The 16,689-nt window shown below is 49.5% G+C and overlaps 1 protein-coding gene across 2 annotated transcripts in view; it reads right to left on the reverse strand.

Moving 5' to 3' along the window:
- Nucleotides 1-16,152, reverse strand: part of NOX5 (NADPH oxidase 5) — a 39,766-nt gene extending 23,614 nt beyond the window's left edge. The window contains exons 1-8 of one of the 2 annotated variants that reach the window (XM_070269687.1): nt 15,767-16,152; nt 10,675-11,267; nt 9,945-10,068; nt 8,663-8,813; nt 4,535-4,745; nt 2,727-2,961; nt 1,263-1,416; nt 861-1,039 (exon numbers count right to left, since the gene is read on the reverse strand). In XM_070269687.1, the coding sequence (XP_070125788.1) occupies nt 861-1,039; nt 1,263-1,416; nt 2,727-2,961; nt 4,535-4,745; nt 8,663-8,705 (822 nt within the window). In that variant the 5' untranslated portion in view covers nt 8,706-8,813; nt 9,945-10,068; nt 10,675-11,267; nt 15,767-16,152. The remainder of the gene's footprint in view (nt 1-860; nt 1,040-1,262; nt 1,417-2,726; nt 2,962-4,534; nt 4,746-8,662; nt 8,814-9,944; nt 10,069-10,674; nt 11,268-15,766) is intronic. The other variant, XM_001495665.7, reaches the window with a different exon arrangement.
- Nucleotides 16,153-16,689: the final 537 nt, after the last annotated feature.

A 16,689-nucleotide genomic window follows, 5' to 3' on the forward strand; every position in this document is an offset into this window, starting at 1 on the left:
GGATGCTGATTCCTACTTCAAGGGTTACTGCTGGCCCAGAGGAGGTGCTCCGTACATATCTGTTTCTGATGCGACCAGATCAGTCTGGGGGACAGTCCAGGTCTCCAAACCAAATCCTCTGTGACCTCCTGCATCTTGAGGAGGCCGGAGACAAGGAAGCAAAGATGGAACTAACACTTCCAGAGCACACATGTGCCAGGTGTGTAGACAGTGGCTTCACATATATTAGCTCATTTAATTCCTAAAATATTATAGCTCCATTTTACAGACAAGGAAGCTGAGGGACCTGTAAGTAGTGAGGTGGGGATCTGAACCCTGGTGAGCCTGTGTTCCTTCCCCTCCCTGTGCCATCTTGAGCCCAGTTTAATCCAACTAGGGCAAGGGGATAAGCCAGCAAAAAGGCAGAATCTTCCACAGCAAAACATTTTCAGGGCCGGCCCGGTGGCGCAGCGGTTAAGTGTGCACATTCCGCTTCTTGGTGGCCCGGGGTTCGCCGGTTCAGATCCCAAGTGCGGACATGGTACCGCTTGGCACGCCATGCTGTGGTAGGCGTCCCACATATAAAGTAGAGGAAGATAGCCACGAATGTTAGCTCAGGACCAATCTTCCTCAGCAAAAAGAGGAGGACTGGTGGCAGATGTTAGCTCAGGGCTAATCTTCCTCAAAAAGAGAACAAAAACAAAAAGACATTTTCACTTGGCAGACAGTAACTACAGCCCAATGGCAGAGAGCAATCACATGCACATAATATGCAGAGCAGCCTGGGACCTTCCTGGGCTCTGGAGTAAGTTAGAGGGGACACAGCAAGAAACGAAAGAGGGAGCCTAGCCTGGGAGAATCAAAAGGCCAAGGGCTGGCACCTCGAAGTAGCCACTCCTGCGGACGCAGGGGCTGGAGCAGGCGAACATGAGGAGCAGCAGCAGCAGGAGAGCCACACCGGTCGGGGAAGCCAAGCCGTGGACCCAGCCAATGCCAGGCCTCGTGGTGAGCAGCAGTTCCCAGAACTGGAAGGGGCTGGTGTCAGACTGAGCCTGGAGCGCTGGAGACAAGCACAAGACGAGCTATTCCCACTCCACCTTCTCTTTGGGGTGCCCACCTGTCCCCATCAGACACCCGCGCAGGCAGGGACTTTTGTCCAGAGTGCCAGCTTATCCAGGGCACCCCTTCTCCATCCATTGGGCAGGGAGGACACTCAGGGGCTGGAAAGCTCAGTGGTTTGTGAAAGGCCCAGGTCCCACCACCCCTAGTCCTAGGCTACTCACCAAAGTTCACAACGTGGGCCACAGTGTGCACAAGGGAGAGCCCAACCACCACGTAGCCCATTAGCTGGTGGAACTGGATGTTCTGGTCCAGCGGCAGGACCTGAGCCAGCCACGTGGCCCGTAGCCACGTAAGGCAGCGCCTGAGCATCAGCACCTGGCCGGGCAAAGCAGCAGAGAGCCCCACCTGGTTCTCCCTCTGCCCTGTCCTCCTTTCTCCGGCAGTTGTCCTCCAGCAACCCCCCTCCACCCAAGCTGGCTGTGTTTCCTGAATGGGCCCCATCACCATCTCCCCTGCCCCCAAGCCTTCACTGCTCCCCTGGGTCCACAGCTGGGGTCTCCAAAGTAGGGTCCCCAGAACTGGGGTGGGAAGAGAAAATGTTCCAGAATGTCTGCTGGTATTACTCACATCTAAACACGTGAGAAACACATAAGCTTTCACTAATGTTTAATATCCGTGTTGACATGGTGCCCGCATTTAGTCTGTAAGTCAGACAGGCACGTGTTCCATGCAGTTTTCGAGGCCTCCTCGGGGAAGACAGGGCTTCCCAAAAGGCTTATGATGAGGACTCCCTCATTTGTTCATCTGCTTTTAGTGTATTTGTGTGCGCAGACGTGTGGACTACAGATCACACTATCTGGTTTTAACTTCACTGAGCTAGCTGCCCCTCACAGAAAGGACAAGTAGCTTAAAAAGATTCCTGGCAGAGCAAGCGTTGATTGAAAATAGTGTTAACAATGCACGAGCAAGTAACCGAGGTGGGGCACGTGTCTCCCACTCAGGGGATGAGCTCTTCGTCTCGTTATGAGGTTAAAAACAAAACCCACCCTAACAAGAAGCTGACATTTTCCAGGAGCGTATTCGAACTGGAGATGTACATCCCTGCTTGTTAAGGATGACCTCGCCTTGTAGTTACGCTGTGCCCTAAGTCTATCGCCTAGTGATGATAGCGCATGAACATGATTATGTCAGTGAGCATCTATTGGGTTATTGGGAGGGTTTTTTGTTTTCTGTTTTTCTTTTGTTTTAATTGTAAGAGTGTGTGATCAAATATACTTGGAGACCTCAGTCTCTGGTCCAGAGGATCACATCCTGACTCAGTCTAGCATTCAAGGCCTCTTGAAGCATTCTTTCTCTGGTTGGAGCCCTGCACAGGAGCCAGCCGCGCTCCTTGGGGTCCACCATAGGGTTGCTGTGAATATCAAATGGAAAGTGCTTAGCACCAGAACTGGTACGCAGTAAGTGCACAAAAATGTCAGCTATGTTATTTAAGTGCTGTGTCACTATGGACAAGTCACTACCCCTCTCTGGGCCCTAGTGTCCACCACTAAGTGTTGGCCCAGCTGATTTCTAAGGTGCCGTCCTGCTCCCGCCCTCCAGATGTCCGCGTGTGGGTGGTTTTCTCTAGGAGGAGCCTACAAAGGTCCCCCTGCCCGCTTCCCTGCGTCGTGCCTGCGGCGCCCTACCGCGATGAAGCTGCAGTCGAAGTTGAGGCACTGGCCGCAGCCCTTGGCCACCATGACGCTGGCGCCGAGAGCCCGGTGCGCGTTGGCCGCCAGCGCGAAGAGCAGCACGTGGAGGCCCACGTAGGCGGCCAGGCAGAGCAGCTGGCTGCGGTGGTTGTGCCAGTAGGCGGAGGTCAGCGGGCGAGGACGGCGCGGGCGCGGCCGGGCGGCCGGGGCTGTCAGCCAGTGGGCAGCGCTGCGAGAGAGGGGCTCCATTCAGAAGGACGCGGTGGGGCGCACTGGGGAGGGGAGGAATCCATGCGGGGTGCGGCTGGACCGCTGGAGTCTGAACCTGGAGACCCCACTCCCGCTGTAGCCCACCAGCTCTCTGGAACTTCGTGGCAAGCAGGCCGGCTTCCTTTGACACTAGGAAACAGAGGAGTCAAGTGACTTGCTTACAGTCACACAGCTAGGTGAAACTGGGATGGAACTCCTGTCTGTCTGATGCCACATCCACGGCTATTTTTATTACCTCTCTTTATGTCCCAGTTGAAAAAAGAAAAAGGGCAACTGAAAAGGATGGAAGAATCTGAGACATGTTGTGGTAAATAACCCACAAGAAAGTTAATACACAAAAAGAATGAACTGCAAAACTGGCACTATTCAGAGCTTGGAGTCAGACCAATTTGGGTCTGTTGCTACACCCTATTTATATCATTTTCTCCACCACCCTTATCAAACTTGGACTTCTCTCGTGTATGTATTTGTCTCTCCGTCTGGAATGCAGCCCCTCCAGGGCACTGCCTTTATTTAAAACAATGCACGTGCATAGTAGCTGCTGACCAAGTTGAATAAACTACTGTCCGCTGATTATTTGTGTGATCCTGGCATGCTACTTTGCGTGAAGTGACTTCAATTTCCTTTTGTAACTTTAATTTCCTTTTACAAATATACCACTGCTCTAAAATGGATTTTATAAAATGCCCTCTAGTTCCTGCCATAAAACTACATCTCTATAAAATGCATTCCCTGAAGGTACTCAATGCATTTTAGAGCACATAGTAGGTGCTTAATACTGTGAGTTGATTCTAAAGTGACACTGTTGAAAACGCAGGCATGACAATAGCTGCCTTGCACAAGGACAGACTTTTGCCATCTGGAGAAAGCAGGCAGGGCTGGACTAAGCTGGGTTGGGGCTGGTCTGGGCGCGGCTGATCTGGGTGGGGCTGATCTGGGGCGGGGCTTATCTGGAGCAGGGCTGATGTGGAGCAGGGCTGATCTGGGCTGGGCTGATCTGGGGCAGGGCTGATCTGGGGCTGGGCTGACCTAGGGCTTGGCTGATCTGGGGCAGGGCTGATCCGGAGCAGGGCTGATCTGGGCGGGGCTGATCTGGGGCTCGGCTGATCCGGGGCAGGGCTGATCTGGAGCAGGGCTGATCTGGGGCAGGGCTGATCTGGAGCAGGGCTGATCTGGGGCGGGGCTGATCTGGGGCGGGGCTGATCCGGAGCAGGGCTGATCTGGGCGGGGCTGATCTGGGGCGGGGCTGATCTGGGGCAGGGCTGATCTGGGAGGGGCTGATCTGGGGCAGGGCTGATCTGGAGCAGGGCTGATCTGGGAGGGGCTGATCTGGGGCGGGGCTGATCTGGGGCGGGGCTGATCTGGGGCAGGGCTGGAACGGAGCTGATCTTGGGTGGGGCTGGGCCCGGGCTGGTGTGGGACTGGGGCGAGACTGGGTGGTGTTCAAGGATCCTTAGTGCATTCAGGCCCTTCTTCGCACCTGGAGTCTAACCCCAACGCGGGCAGTTCCTATGCCGGAGACAGGGCAGTACCTGATGGTCAGGTTCTCCATGACCCCGGGAAAGCGCTGCAGCTCCTCTCGGAGCTCTTCGAAGGTGATGGCGCCGCTGCAGTCCTTGTCGGCTGACTCGAAGAGCGCCAGCGTCAGCTGGTCCAGCTTCTCATCGGGCAGCGAGATGGCGCTCTCGCGCAGGCACGACTGCAGCACCGTGCGCAGCTCATCTGGGTCGATGGAACCATTGCCTGTCCCAAGTGGGGATGAAGTCCAGTGGGGGCCTGCCCCTGGACCTCACTCTGTACCTGCAGACTCCCCCTGCCCTGCACAGCCATTGCATCGAGTGGTGGACTTTTCCTGTTCACCCACCTCTAGCTTTCTGCCAACCAACTCCCTTTAGGGGTATAGACCAGGCAATCAAAGGACATCTGTCACCTCAGCTCACAAACATCCATGGCTTCCTGCTGCCGACCTCAACAGAGATAAATACCTCCCCAAGCATGGAGAATCTCTGGTCTTAGTGCATGCCTTTATCCAGAATGTGCGGCCTCCTCTCTAAGTACCACTCAACTTCCAAAACCATCTGCCCAGAAGACACACTTGTTTGCTTAACCTATAAGGAGCTATGTGCCCAGAGCCTAAATTAGCCAGAGGCAAATTGTATATGAGGTGGTGGTGAGGGGGAGTTCCCTTCTGTTCCCCAACTTGTAGCAGACTCTGCTTAGCCATCTTGTCCTGAGAGGCCACAGCTGGGCACTCAAGCCCAGCCATGTGGCCTTATGTGAACATGAGTGGCTAAAAGTGATGTGAGAAGGAAGCCAAAACTACCAACCAAGAAGAGACTTGGGACACTTTTTCTAGGTATATTTTCATTTTTTGTGAGCAGCAGGACCTGTTAGTGGTTTCTTGGTCTGCTTTAGATACAGACACACCCGAGGTGGCAACACGCTTCTGCTCCTTACTAACTGTGTGATGGTGGGCTCTAAGTCCTTTAGAGTAATGAACCTTACTTTGCTCATCTCTAAAATGGGGGTAATAATTCCTCCCTTTGGGAACTGATTCAAGGATAGCAATTAATTATAAAGCAGTTAACGCAGTATCTGGAAGCAGGCAGTTGCACATGAATGGAAAGTCTTGTTGGTGATGCAATCATCATTTGGGCCAAAGCCAAAGTCTGTAATCACCTCACAGTGCAGGGTGTAACACCCCACTCTCCAGCTGCAACTCCTGTCCTTTGGCTTTCCTAACCAAGAGCCACCATGCAACAGGTTTCTGACCACGTCCAGAGCGCCAGTCCCTCCTCCGCCCGCTTCACGCCCTGTTCCATACATCTTTATTCTCTCCTTGGCCAATTTCAAATCCAGGGTCCTCCTCACAAGTATTCTCATGCACACATTCTTCTCCCTTGTCCCTCTGTCCTTCTATTCCACTGACCCTAAAAATATCCCATCCCTTGGTGAATCCAACTATCGGTTTCCTCCGCTCCTGCTCCAGGACAGCTATGCGAACAGTGCTGAAGAAAAGCACCCAAGAGAGCAGGAAGTTCTGCTCACCAGGCACAGGAAGGCCTTCAACTTGCCCAGTGGTCCTCTCACACTTCTCTAGTAAGGTCACTGTCCCACAGTCTGCAAGGACCACTTCTTACCTCCATGGCCGTCGACCTCTGACTGGCTCTCAGAGAAAACTGAGGCCCCTGGAAGGGAATGCTCTCTAGTCCCTGCCATAAAACTGCAAGCCTCCTTTCACCTGCCCTGCCCTGTCCTCCTCCCACCTCTGTCCACGAGGAGGAGCTGAGTATGCTGCTTCCTCCTGCCACAGGCCAACCGCTCTGACTGAGGTTATTGATAAACCCCAGGTGTGAGCAAAGCTTGGTGGTCAGAAAGCAGTCAGTGATGAGGGGCCCCTGGAGACTAGGGTGTGATCTGAGAAAGATGTTCAGTAAGCAGCATGGTTAACTGCCCATGTAGTTGGGGGGGTGGGTATCAACTTGGGGAGTGGGTCCCCAGGATGAGGTCTGACTAGATTGAGTCAGGTGGGAATGAGAGCTAGAGAAACCCCACAGGCCAGAAGACCTTGCCCAGGAGCAGGTCTGCAGCTAGACTGAGCTTTTCAGGATGCAAATCCAGTCTGTGACTCCCCACTCAACACTCTTCAATGGCTCCCCAATGCTCATTGTATCGAGACTCCAAACCATGGCCTTGGGGGCCTGGACAATCTAGCCTCACCCACCATCCCAGTCTCAGTGGGTACCTCTTTCCTACTTCAGCCTTCCTTCCTCTGATGATTCCAGGCCTTCAGAGATCCTTTAAGCCACAAAGTCACCAGAGATATAAAAACCAGGATGTTCACTGCAGTGTCATTTATAATACCAAAAAAGGGGGGGGGGGTGAGGTACAATGGAATTCTCCATTTTGGTAATGGGGTTTGAGTAAATAGTAATAACAGCTGACACCTATAAAGGCAGTATCCTGTGCTAGGCACTATTCTGAGTTTACATAAGTTAACTAATTTAATCCTCATATCAACCTCATGAGTATGTACTATTATTATGATATGATCATATTCTCATGTGATAAGTGAAGAAACTGAGGCACAGAGAAGTCAAATAACTTGCCCAAGGTCACATAATTAATAAGCCCTGGAGCTGAGATCTGAACTTAGGTGACCTAGCCTCAGAGTCAGAGATCTTCACTACTGGGCTGTGCTGCATGGAACATGGGACCACATACATACAGTGCAATATGATGCAGCCACTGCAAATGATGCTATAACTACATTGAGTTACCACTCCACACCCATTAGATGGTGATTATAAAAAAAAACAACAGAAAACAACAAGTGTTGGCAAGGACGTGGTGAAATTGCAACGCTTGTGCATTGCTGGCAGGAATGAAAAATGGCACAACTTCTCTGGGAAAGGATATGGCAGTTCCTCAGAAATCTAAAAATAGAATGACCATTTGGTACAGCAATTCCACTTCTGGGTGTGTGCTCAAAAGAACTGAAAGCAGAGTCTCGAAGAGATGTTTGTACACCCGTGTTCATAGCGGCATGATTCACAACAGCCGAGAGGGGGAAGCAATACGAGTGTGCATGGAAAGATGAATGGTTAAACAAAAGGTGGTCTGTACATGCAATGCAATATCATTCAGTCTTAAAAAAGACTGGCATGTGGCACAAAATGGATGAAACTTGAGGATATTATGCTAAGAGAAATAAGCCAATCATAAAAGACAAATATTCTATGATTCCACCTAAATGAAGTAACTAGAGCAGTCAAATTCTTAGAGACAGAAAGTAGAGAGGCGGTTGCCGGGGCCTGGGGGAGGCAGCAATGGGAGTTATTGGGTAATTGGTGCCGAGTTTCAGTTTGGAAATATGAGAAGCTTCTGGAGGTGGATGGTGCTGACGGGTGCACGACAACGTGAATGTACTTAATGCTGCTGAACTATACGCTTAAAAAATGGTTAAAGTGGTAAATTTAATGTTATGTATCTTTTACTACAATAAAAATGATATTATAAAGCAATATAGTCTTACATGAACAAATTTTTATGTTGTTTCATGAAAAAAGGCAGTATGTACAGTATAATCGTTTTTGTTTAAAACAAACATTTCAAAGAAATATGTGCGGTCATGAGTGTGTGATCTGTTAGAAGACAGTATAGAAAAATGGGACAAGTGATTTTTGTTTTCTTCTTTAAACCATTCTCTATTGTCTAAAATGTTCACAGTGGGCTTATGCTATTATTATTTTAAAGAAAAAGCAACAAAGCGATTTCTTTTTTCAAACAAAAATGAACAAAGGAAAGTTCTGGCTTCTTGTCACTTGAATGAATGGCATTTGTCTCCTGGACCAGAGATCTCCCTCTCCAACACTCCCTACAAAAGGGAGGCAGGGACCAGACAGAGACACTGGTGTGTGTGTGGGGGGGGGGGGGGGGGGGGGGGCGTGAGCATGTGCACGCGCGCGAGCGCGCGCACACACACACACACTCACGGAGACAACTGTCAGCCCCACCCGGAGAGAACAGCCACGCTGGGAGAAAACACACGTCAGGGAGATGGGCCGATTCCTTTTGTCCCCTCCCACTGATGAGTCCCCACCCGTCCCCACCCGTCCCCACTTCCTCCCCGGCCCCGCCCCCGCCCAAAGAGCCCTTACCATCGACGTCGTACACCTGGAAGAGGAATTTGAGTTTGTCCATGGGGTTGCCATGGATGAGCAGGGTCAGCGCCTCGCGAAGCTCCTGGAGGGTGATGGTGCCGCTTCCATCAGAGTCAAACAGGGTGAAGAATCGCTCGGCAAAGAAGGACTGTGGATGGAGAGGGGCGAAGACCGGCACAAGTGTGCCCCCAGGGCCTGGGCTTTGAACCCTTTAACTGTGTGTGTGCGTGTGTGTGTGCGCGCGCATGTCATGTCATGTCAACAATCATGTCCTCCATAGCTGCTGCTTCCCGGGCTGGTGTTAGGCACTGGGAACACAGAAATTAAGACAGGCTGGGTCAGAGTCCCAGATATGCCGTGCCCCCTCGAGGCAGGGAGAGGAGCCTGCTGGGCTCTAGTGTCTGACCTGTAGACCCATGAGTTCACCAGCAAGAAGTCCACTGTGGGCAGTCAACCCCGCCTTGGCTTTACTCTCCCCCTGGATTCCTTGAGTAACACCTTTATCACTCTCTACCATCCTGGATGGCCTTTGTCTTAAGATACTTTACAGCCTCCTGTTACGATGATAATGTATTGCCGGGCAGAAGGTCTTTTTTTCCTTCCCCATATTTACTGTGAAAGGAGGAGAAGCGTTTAGAGTTCTTAGCAGTATCCATGGTCCAGCAAATGGGGGTCCCTCTGATCCAAACAGGGGCATTCAAACAGTTGTTGGCTCACCCTTATCAAGGACACAGGCCACCACCAGATGCCAGCCCAGAGGACAGTTGGGGAGAGGTTGGCACTTGCAGGCTCACTCCTCCCATCTCTCTGCTGATGTCCCCACTGTTTGTCAGGCATTCAGGCTATTATGGGGATGGGCAGAGGACCCATGAAACTGAGAGAGGACTGGCAAGGGTGTGGCTGTGCAAACGGGGCTTTAATGGGGACCGGCCATGGGAAGGCTCATATCGTGAGAGGAAATTTAAGTCTCAGCATCAACTCTGCCATGAGGCTAGTAGAAATTGCGAGGTCGATAGTGTTTCCTAAGATTTGACAGGGTACTGACTTTCAATTTCACATGTTCTTTTGAAGACCCCCAGGAGGCCATGGCTATCAAGAGGGATGGAAGGGCCCCAGTCAGAGACATGAACATCTTTCAACCTTAGAAGTGGGGCCTCAAGTCTGTAGGAACCCTGGGGAGCAAGCTTTCCCTCCTTGTGAGATACTGTGTCCTGAGAACCAGTTGCTCTTCCTCTGTAAAATATAAATGCAGGGTCCCTATTCTGGAGTGGACACTTGCCTCTTTCACATTCAGGGCTTTTTTGAAGTCCTGCAGATCGATCTCCCCGTCTTCTCCTGCAATGGTCTCAAACTGGTGGGTCACCCACTGAAGCCACTTGGCATCCTCCTTGCTACTCGTGGTGCTGGGAGACAAAGGAGACGGGTTTATGGGTTTGAGGTGGCCAAGGGCTCATGAGACCTCACGGTGGTCCCAGGCCCTCTGCCTTCCTCTAACTAGGGCCTCAGACTGCCCGTGGGGTTGAATCAGTTTCGGCCATGGAGGGGAGCCTCCCCACAGCTCCTTCTTTACGTCTCTAAGTCCCTGCCTCTTCCTCCCATCTAGCATCTGCTGGCCCAGGCTTCTGTCTCGTTAGGTTCTGGAATGACAGGGCCTTAGTGAGATGGACCTCAGACTGTGGGCATAAGGTCAGGGAAAGGCACGCTGTGGGAGTGCTGGTAATGTGATGATGAAGACTTGCCCCCCTCACATTTACACAACTCTTTACTGTTTTCCAGATACTTCCTACCCACTACTTCATTTGTTCCTCTGATAGTCTGCTGGGCTATGACACTTTACAGGAAGGAAATAGGCTCAGAGAAGTTGAGTAATTTAGAGAAATTTATTCAGCAGGTTAGACATTGAGAGAGAGACAAAGCTCAAATCCAAGCCCAGTATTTTTTCCATTGTGCCCCGCAGCCTCCACCCTCTGTTGGAACCCCTCTAGTACCAGCCACACCAGGACTCAGACCTTGGGTCTGGGCGCTCCAGGTCCAGCGAGTGTTTTGCGATGTCCCAAGCGTATCAGCCATCTAAAACCCTCACAGAGGAGCTGGGTCTACAGCGATCTGAACAGACGTTGGTGGTGAAATGAGTACACCACTTTCTGCGGCGTCAGGACCCAGCAAATCAAAATGGAGGCAGTGAGTGAGGATTTTTTGCATCCCGTTACTATAAATTATCCTCTGAGAGAATGGCTTTGTCTATATCCCATGAGTTTAATATAACCTTAAATGATTTTGCTACAGTCAATCCACATTATTTGGAGATTCTGTATCTGTGAGTTCACCTAGTAGCTAAAATTTACTTGTAACCCTAAAATCAATGATGGCAGCATTTTCGTGGTCATCGTGGACGCGAGGAAAGCAGCAAGAAATTTGAGTCGCTTGATGCACACCTCCGCAGCTGAGGCTGAACCTTGCTTCCGCTTTCATGCTGTGAACAACTGTCCTTTTCGTGAGCTATTTAGTGCTGTGTGTTTCTCATTTTTGTGCTTTTCATTGGTGATTTTGGTCTTTAAAATGCCTCCCAAGAGTAGTGCTGAAGTGCTGTCTAGTGTTGTGCCTTACGGAGAAAATGCATGTGTTAGATCAGCTTTGTTCAGACATGAATTATAGTGCTACTGGTGGTGAGTTCTATGTTAATGAATCAACAATATAACGAATTAATGTTAGATTTTTAAAGGGGTCTTTTAAACAGATACATACATAAAACAAAATTGTGTATTGATCATTTGATGAAAAATTTGTGCCCAGGGGTTGGTAGGAACCAAACCCTGTATTTTCCCTAGGAGCAGTGGTTCAGAATTCACTAACTCGATGTTTGCAGTGACTTTTTTTTTTTTTTGAGGAAGATTAGCCCTGAACTAACATCTGCTGCCAGTCCTCCTCTTTTTGCTGAGGAAGCCTGGCCCTGAGCTAACATCCGTGCCCATCTTCCTCCACTTTATATGTGGGATGCCTGCCACAGCATGGCTTGACAAGCAGTGCCATGTCTGCACCCGCGATCCGAACCAACGAACCCTGGGCCGTCAAATCAAAATGTGCGAACTTAAACGCTGTGCCACTGGGCCAGCCACTGCAGTGACTTTATAAGACATAACTACCATGAATACTGAGAATCCACCATATTTATAAAGACTAAAAATAAATGAGCTAACTTTAGAAAAAGAATAAAATAAACACATACACAAAAGAAGGATAGACTATTAAATATAAAATCTGAAATTGAGGAACTAGAAAACCAAAAAAGGTCAAAAGGATAAATTTATTTTGATTATGGCAATGGGTTTACAGATGTATACATATGTTGAAACTCATGAAATTGTTCATTTTAAATATGCTATTTATTGTACTTCAATTATGACTGAATATAGTGAAAAAGCATGTTAGTTCTTTGAATAAACTAAGTGGAAAAGTATGAGTAAATAAAAAAGTGAAAATAAAAAACAACATTAGTATTGGGAAAGGCAATAGAATTCCAGAAAAGGGAGGGGTTAGAGAAATATAACAGTATCATGTGCAAATGTTTGTTAACTTAGAGAAACGAATTTCAGGAAGAAGGGACAACCTGAACAGACCAACACTCATTTAAGAAATTAGAAAGGCAGTTAAATGTCAACCATTTAAAATGTCAGGCCTAGATTGTTTTTTTAGTGAGTTCTATCTAATTTTCAAGGAATGATAAGTCCAATGTCTCAAATTGTAGAAAATGATGGTAAGATTAGCAATTTATTTTGCAAAGCTAACATTACCCACTCCCAATGAAGATAGCATACAAAAAAAGAAAATGCTAGACAAATTTAATTCATAGAGCTGCAAAACTCCAACTAAAACATAACCAAGTTCAATCCAGAAGTTTGCGTTAAAACTATTAATCCATCTTTATCAGGAAGAACCATTCCAGTAACATAAGGATGATTCACTATTAAGAAATCTATCAATATAAGTCATGATATCAAAAAATTAAAGGAAAAATAGTTTCATTATGTCAAAAAACGTTGAAAGAAGCATCTGCTACAGTTCAACATTCATTTCTAATTAAAACTATAAGAAAATTGAAGGAAATTACCTAAACATGACATAGATGTTTACAAATTAATGGTTTTCTCTCTCTTGTTCATTTGTAATGCTTATTTACTTTCCTTGGTTTATGGCATTAACTCCAATCTCTAAATATTAGCCGATAGTGATGATCAATTTCTGGATTCAAGGTAAACAGACCAAAATCAATGATCTATATCCATCTATATTTATGTAGATATCCATCTATATTTATGTAGATATAAAAATTGCCCTGGTGGTTCACGGGCCCAGGCCTGGCCCTCCAGCCGCCCTGCCCAGCTGTGAGTCTGACCCTGGGGTCCAGGGGTCTTCACTCCCTTCTTGGCCCTCTCTGCCCCTGCTTGCTGCTTCTCCTCCTTCTCCAGCACTCCAGCATGGATAACAGGGGGAGCTGGAGCTTTCCTGGGATGCTCGAGCACATGGGAAATGCCTGAGTGCTCTGTACATGCATTCCATGGACGACCCACAATTGAATCATTTCAGGGTTGTGGGGGCAGATGTTTAGAATCGGAGGCTCTGAGGTCTGGGGCCTGGAAGTGTGGGGTTGTTTTTTTGTTTTTGTTTTTTGAGGAAGATCGGCCCTGAGCTAACATCCACGCCCATCTTCCTCTACTTTATATGTGGGATGCTTGCCACAGCATGGCTTGATAAGCGGTGTACAGGTCTGCACCTGGGATCCAAACTGGCGAACCCCAGGCCGCCGAAGTGGAGCACACGAGCTTAACCACTGCGCCACCGGGCTGGCCCCTGAAAGTGTGAATTTTTAACAAGTACACCCAGAGTCACTGGTTTAACTTGAATGAAAAGAAACTCTCAAACGGTGCTCCTATTTTTTTCTAAAGTGACTCTTGCTTGCTGTGTGACCCTGTGCAAATAATCTGACTTCTCTGTTTCTCTCTGTTTAACCTCTTCATAGATATGCGTTTTCTGCTATATGTGTGTAGTATGTACATATGTGTATCAATATATGCATATGTGTATATACATATGTATATTACATATATGTTTAATGTACATATATGTGTGTATACATACATTATATATACTTTAATGTATGTGTGTAGATATGTAATGTATACATTAGCTATGCCTTTGAGTGGGTGTGTATATGTAACATATAGATTAGATACGCTTTCTTGTATGTGTGTGTACTTATGCTTCCATTTCCTCATCTTGTTGTGCCAGTGCACAGAACATCTGTCTAGCACACAGTAAGGCGGGGGCTCAGTACATCTTTCTCCTCTTTTTCGTTATTATTAGCTCACTTCACGTTCAAAGTCAGCAAGTCTGGTTTGGGGTTCCATTTCCCAGAGAGAACACAGAGAGATGTCCTCCCAGGGACCCCAAAGTGGCTTGGGCAGAGCCAAGCCTAAACCCCAGGCCCCAGCCTCCTCCAGTTCTCTGTGCAGAACCTCAACTAGGCCCTTGCCCCCCTTCCTCTCCTGGTGAACCCCGGGAGCTTCTGGTGGAGGGGAGCACTCCAGGCAGCCCCAGTCAGAGGCCAGCCCAAAGCCCCCAGGGCCCACCTTATTCTCGGGGAGAGCAGAGCTGGGGAATTCAGAAGGCTGCACCTGGAAATGACAGGGGCCGTGGCAATTTCCAAGTCTGGGCCCCACTAGGACAGTGCCCCTCTGTACCTCCACGGCAGAGCATCAGGCCTCCTAGCGTGCCAGGCATTTTCTTCTTCCGTATATTGTCCCCTAGTCCACCGGCCCTTGATCTTGGGGCAGCCCAAAGGGGTAGGTAGTGTTATTACCATTATTATTATCCCTGCTGTGCCGCTACAGAAACAGGCCACAGCTTGTAAAGGTGGGAGGGAGCCTCCAGTACCAGACTTCTCATCCCCAGTGGGTCTCAACATCAGCCAGGGATGAGTCCGGAGCTTCCTAGGTGATTCCACACCAGCCCCAGAGAACCATTGCTCCAGGCCCGTCCCTCCACCATCCCCCAAAAAGTCATCTTAAACCTTCATTGATGGGCAGCTCACTACCTCTGCAGCAGCCAAGCCTGGCTTGACCCTCCCCTGGGACCCTTCCCACTCCCTCTGACTTCCAGCCACCCTTCAGCAGTTTCAACACAGCCCTCCACGGCCCAACAGCGCAGCCTCCTCAAGAATAGTGGTTCCAGACTGTGAGGCATGTAGGAAGCAAGGGCAGCTTGCTAAAATGCAGACTGACTCGCCCACTTTGGGCTGGGGCTCAGGAATCTGCACCTCTAACCGACACCCTGGCTGTTTGTGACCCACCTGGGTGGTCGAGGCTCACACCTGGAGAAACACTGTCCTGAGGGTTCAACAGCCCCCACGTACTTCACCCCTCAGGACCCACAGGACCTCTCAGGACCCACAGGAAGGCATTCCACACAGCAGAGAGATCTCTGGAAGACGGGCTGCATGCAACTGCCAACCCCGGGAAGGTGGGGACAGGTGTCTTGTGCTCACCTCCCACTTCTCAGGCCTGTGGGAATTAGGGGTGAGGGCACGGGGGGAGGCAGCACCAATGTCGTTGACAAAGAGCGGGAGATCTTCAAATTTCAGAGCTTGAGGGGAACAATGTGCTCAGCAGAGGCCAGAATTGTCCCCAGGAGACCAGGATTTTAGGTCCAGCCTTGTTTTGTACCAACTGAATAACTGGCCTCACTGGACTGGCTTTTCCTCATCTGTAAAATGTGATAAGCATCCCTCCAACAAAAGGCTGCCTTGGGGCCAAATGAAACGCTATTGGCAAAGGACAAATGCAAAGCCCTCTACAAATGTCAGGCGTTGCTATTAGACCGACTTGGCCAATCCCTTATTTTACAGATGGGAAAACCGGCCCAGAGAGGGCTGGTGACTTGCCCAAGATGGCACAGCTTGCTATTAACTGGGCAAGAGCTGAGCTCAGTTCTCCCCTGACTTCCACCCCAGGCAGACATAGTCACTCTTTGTAGATCCCCCAAAGGCAAAGAACCCCTGCCTTTCCCTGGTCCCTGGTATGAAAGCTAGACAAATGAGCCACTCACCCTCTGCAGCTTTCAGAGTCTGGCTGGGCTGGATCTCCTGGAACACTCATCCTTTCTCCTGTCTTCTAGACCACAGGTCCCAGAAAGGCTGCCGTCGGTATAACAGCCTGCATTTGAAGCCCACAATTCACATCTCCCCAACTCCTCCTCTTCCTGACTCTCCTGAAGAACCACTCACACGCACAGCCCCTTTGTGATCCACATACTGGCTGGTGGCCAGCGTGGTCCAGAGAGATTCCAACCGGGAGGTCTCGTGCAGGCACAGGGAAAGTTTCCACCCAGAAGAATGCTGGCTGTCTTCTCTCTGGCCCAGGACCCTGCACTTTCCCTCCCTCAAGGAGACAGGCAGATCTAGAAATGCTCCAGGCAAAACGTCACTGACAACTGGAGGCAGGCCCTGCCAGGTACCTGATGCATCATGTGAGGCTTCATCCATCACAATGCTATCAACTGCCAACAAGAATGTTGCAGCCCTCGCTCTGAGCCGTGCACTGTGCTAAGGACTTTACACATAACACAGCCCTGCCTGCTGAGTGTCTCCCTCATCATCCTCCAGAGGAGGAAAGGGAAGCTCAGAGAAGTGAAGTCACGTGTCCAGGTAGTTCAGCAGGAATGCAACCCATGTTGGGCTGAAGGGGAGCCGAATACTTCACCCCAAAATATGCCACTTTGGCATGTGAATTCTTTTGAGCAGAAGGCAATCGAGATCCAGCAGACTCTTACCTCTCCCTTAACTTTTTTTTTCTTTTTTTTTATTGAGTTGCTAGTCTACAACCTTGTGAAATTTCAGTTGTACATTATTGTCTGCCAGTCGTGTTGTAGGTGCACCCCTTCACCCTTTGCGCCCACCCCTCACCCCACCTTTCCCCTGGTAGCCACTAATCTGTTCTCTCTGTCTACATTTTTAAATTCCTCATACTAGT

Source organism: Equus caballus, chromosome 1 (assembly GCF_041296265.1).
Source record: "Equus caballus isolate H_3958 breed thoroughbred chromosome 1, TB-T2T, whole genome shotgun sequence".
NCBI lineage: Eukaryota > Metazoa > Chordata > Mammalia > Perissodactyla > Equidae > Equus > Equus caballus.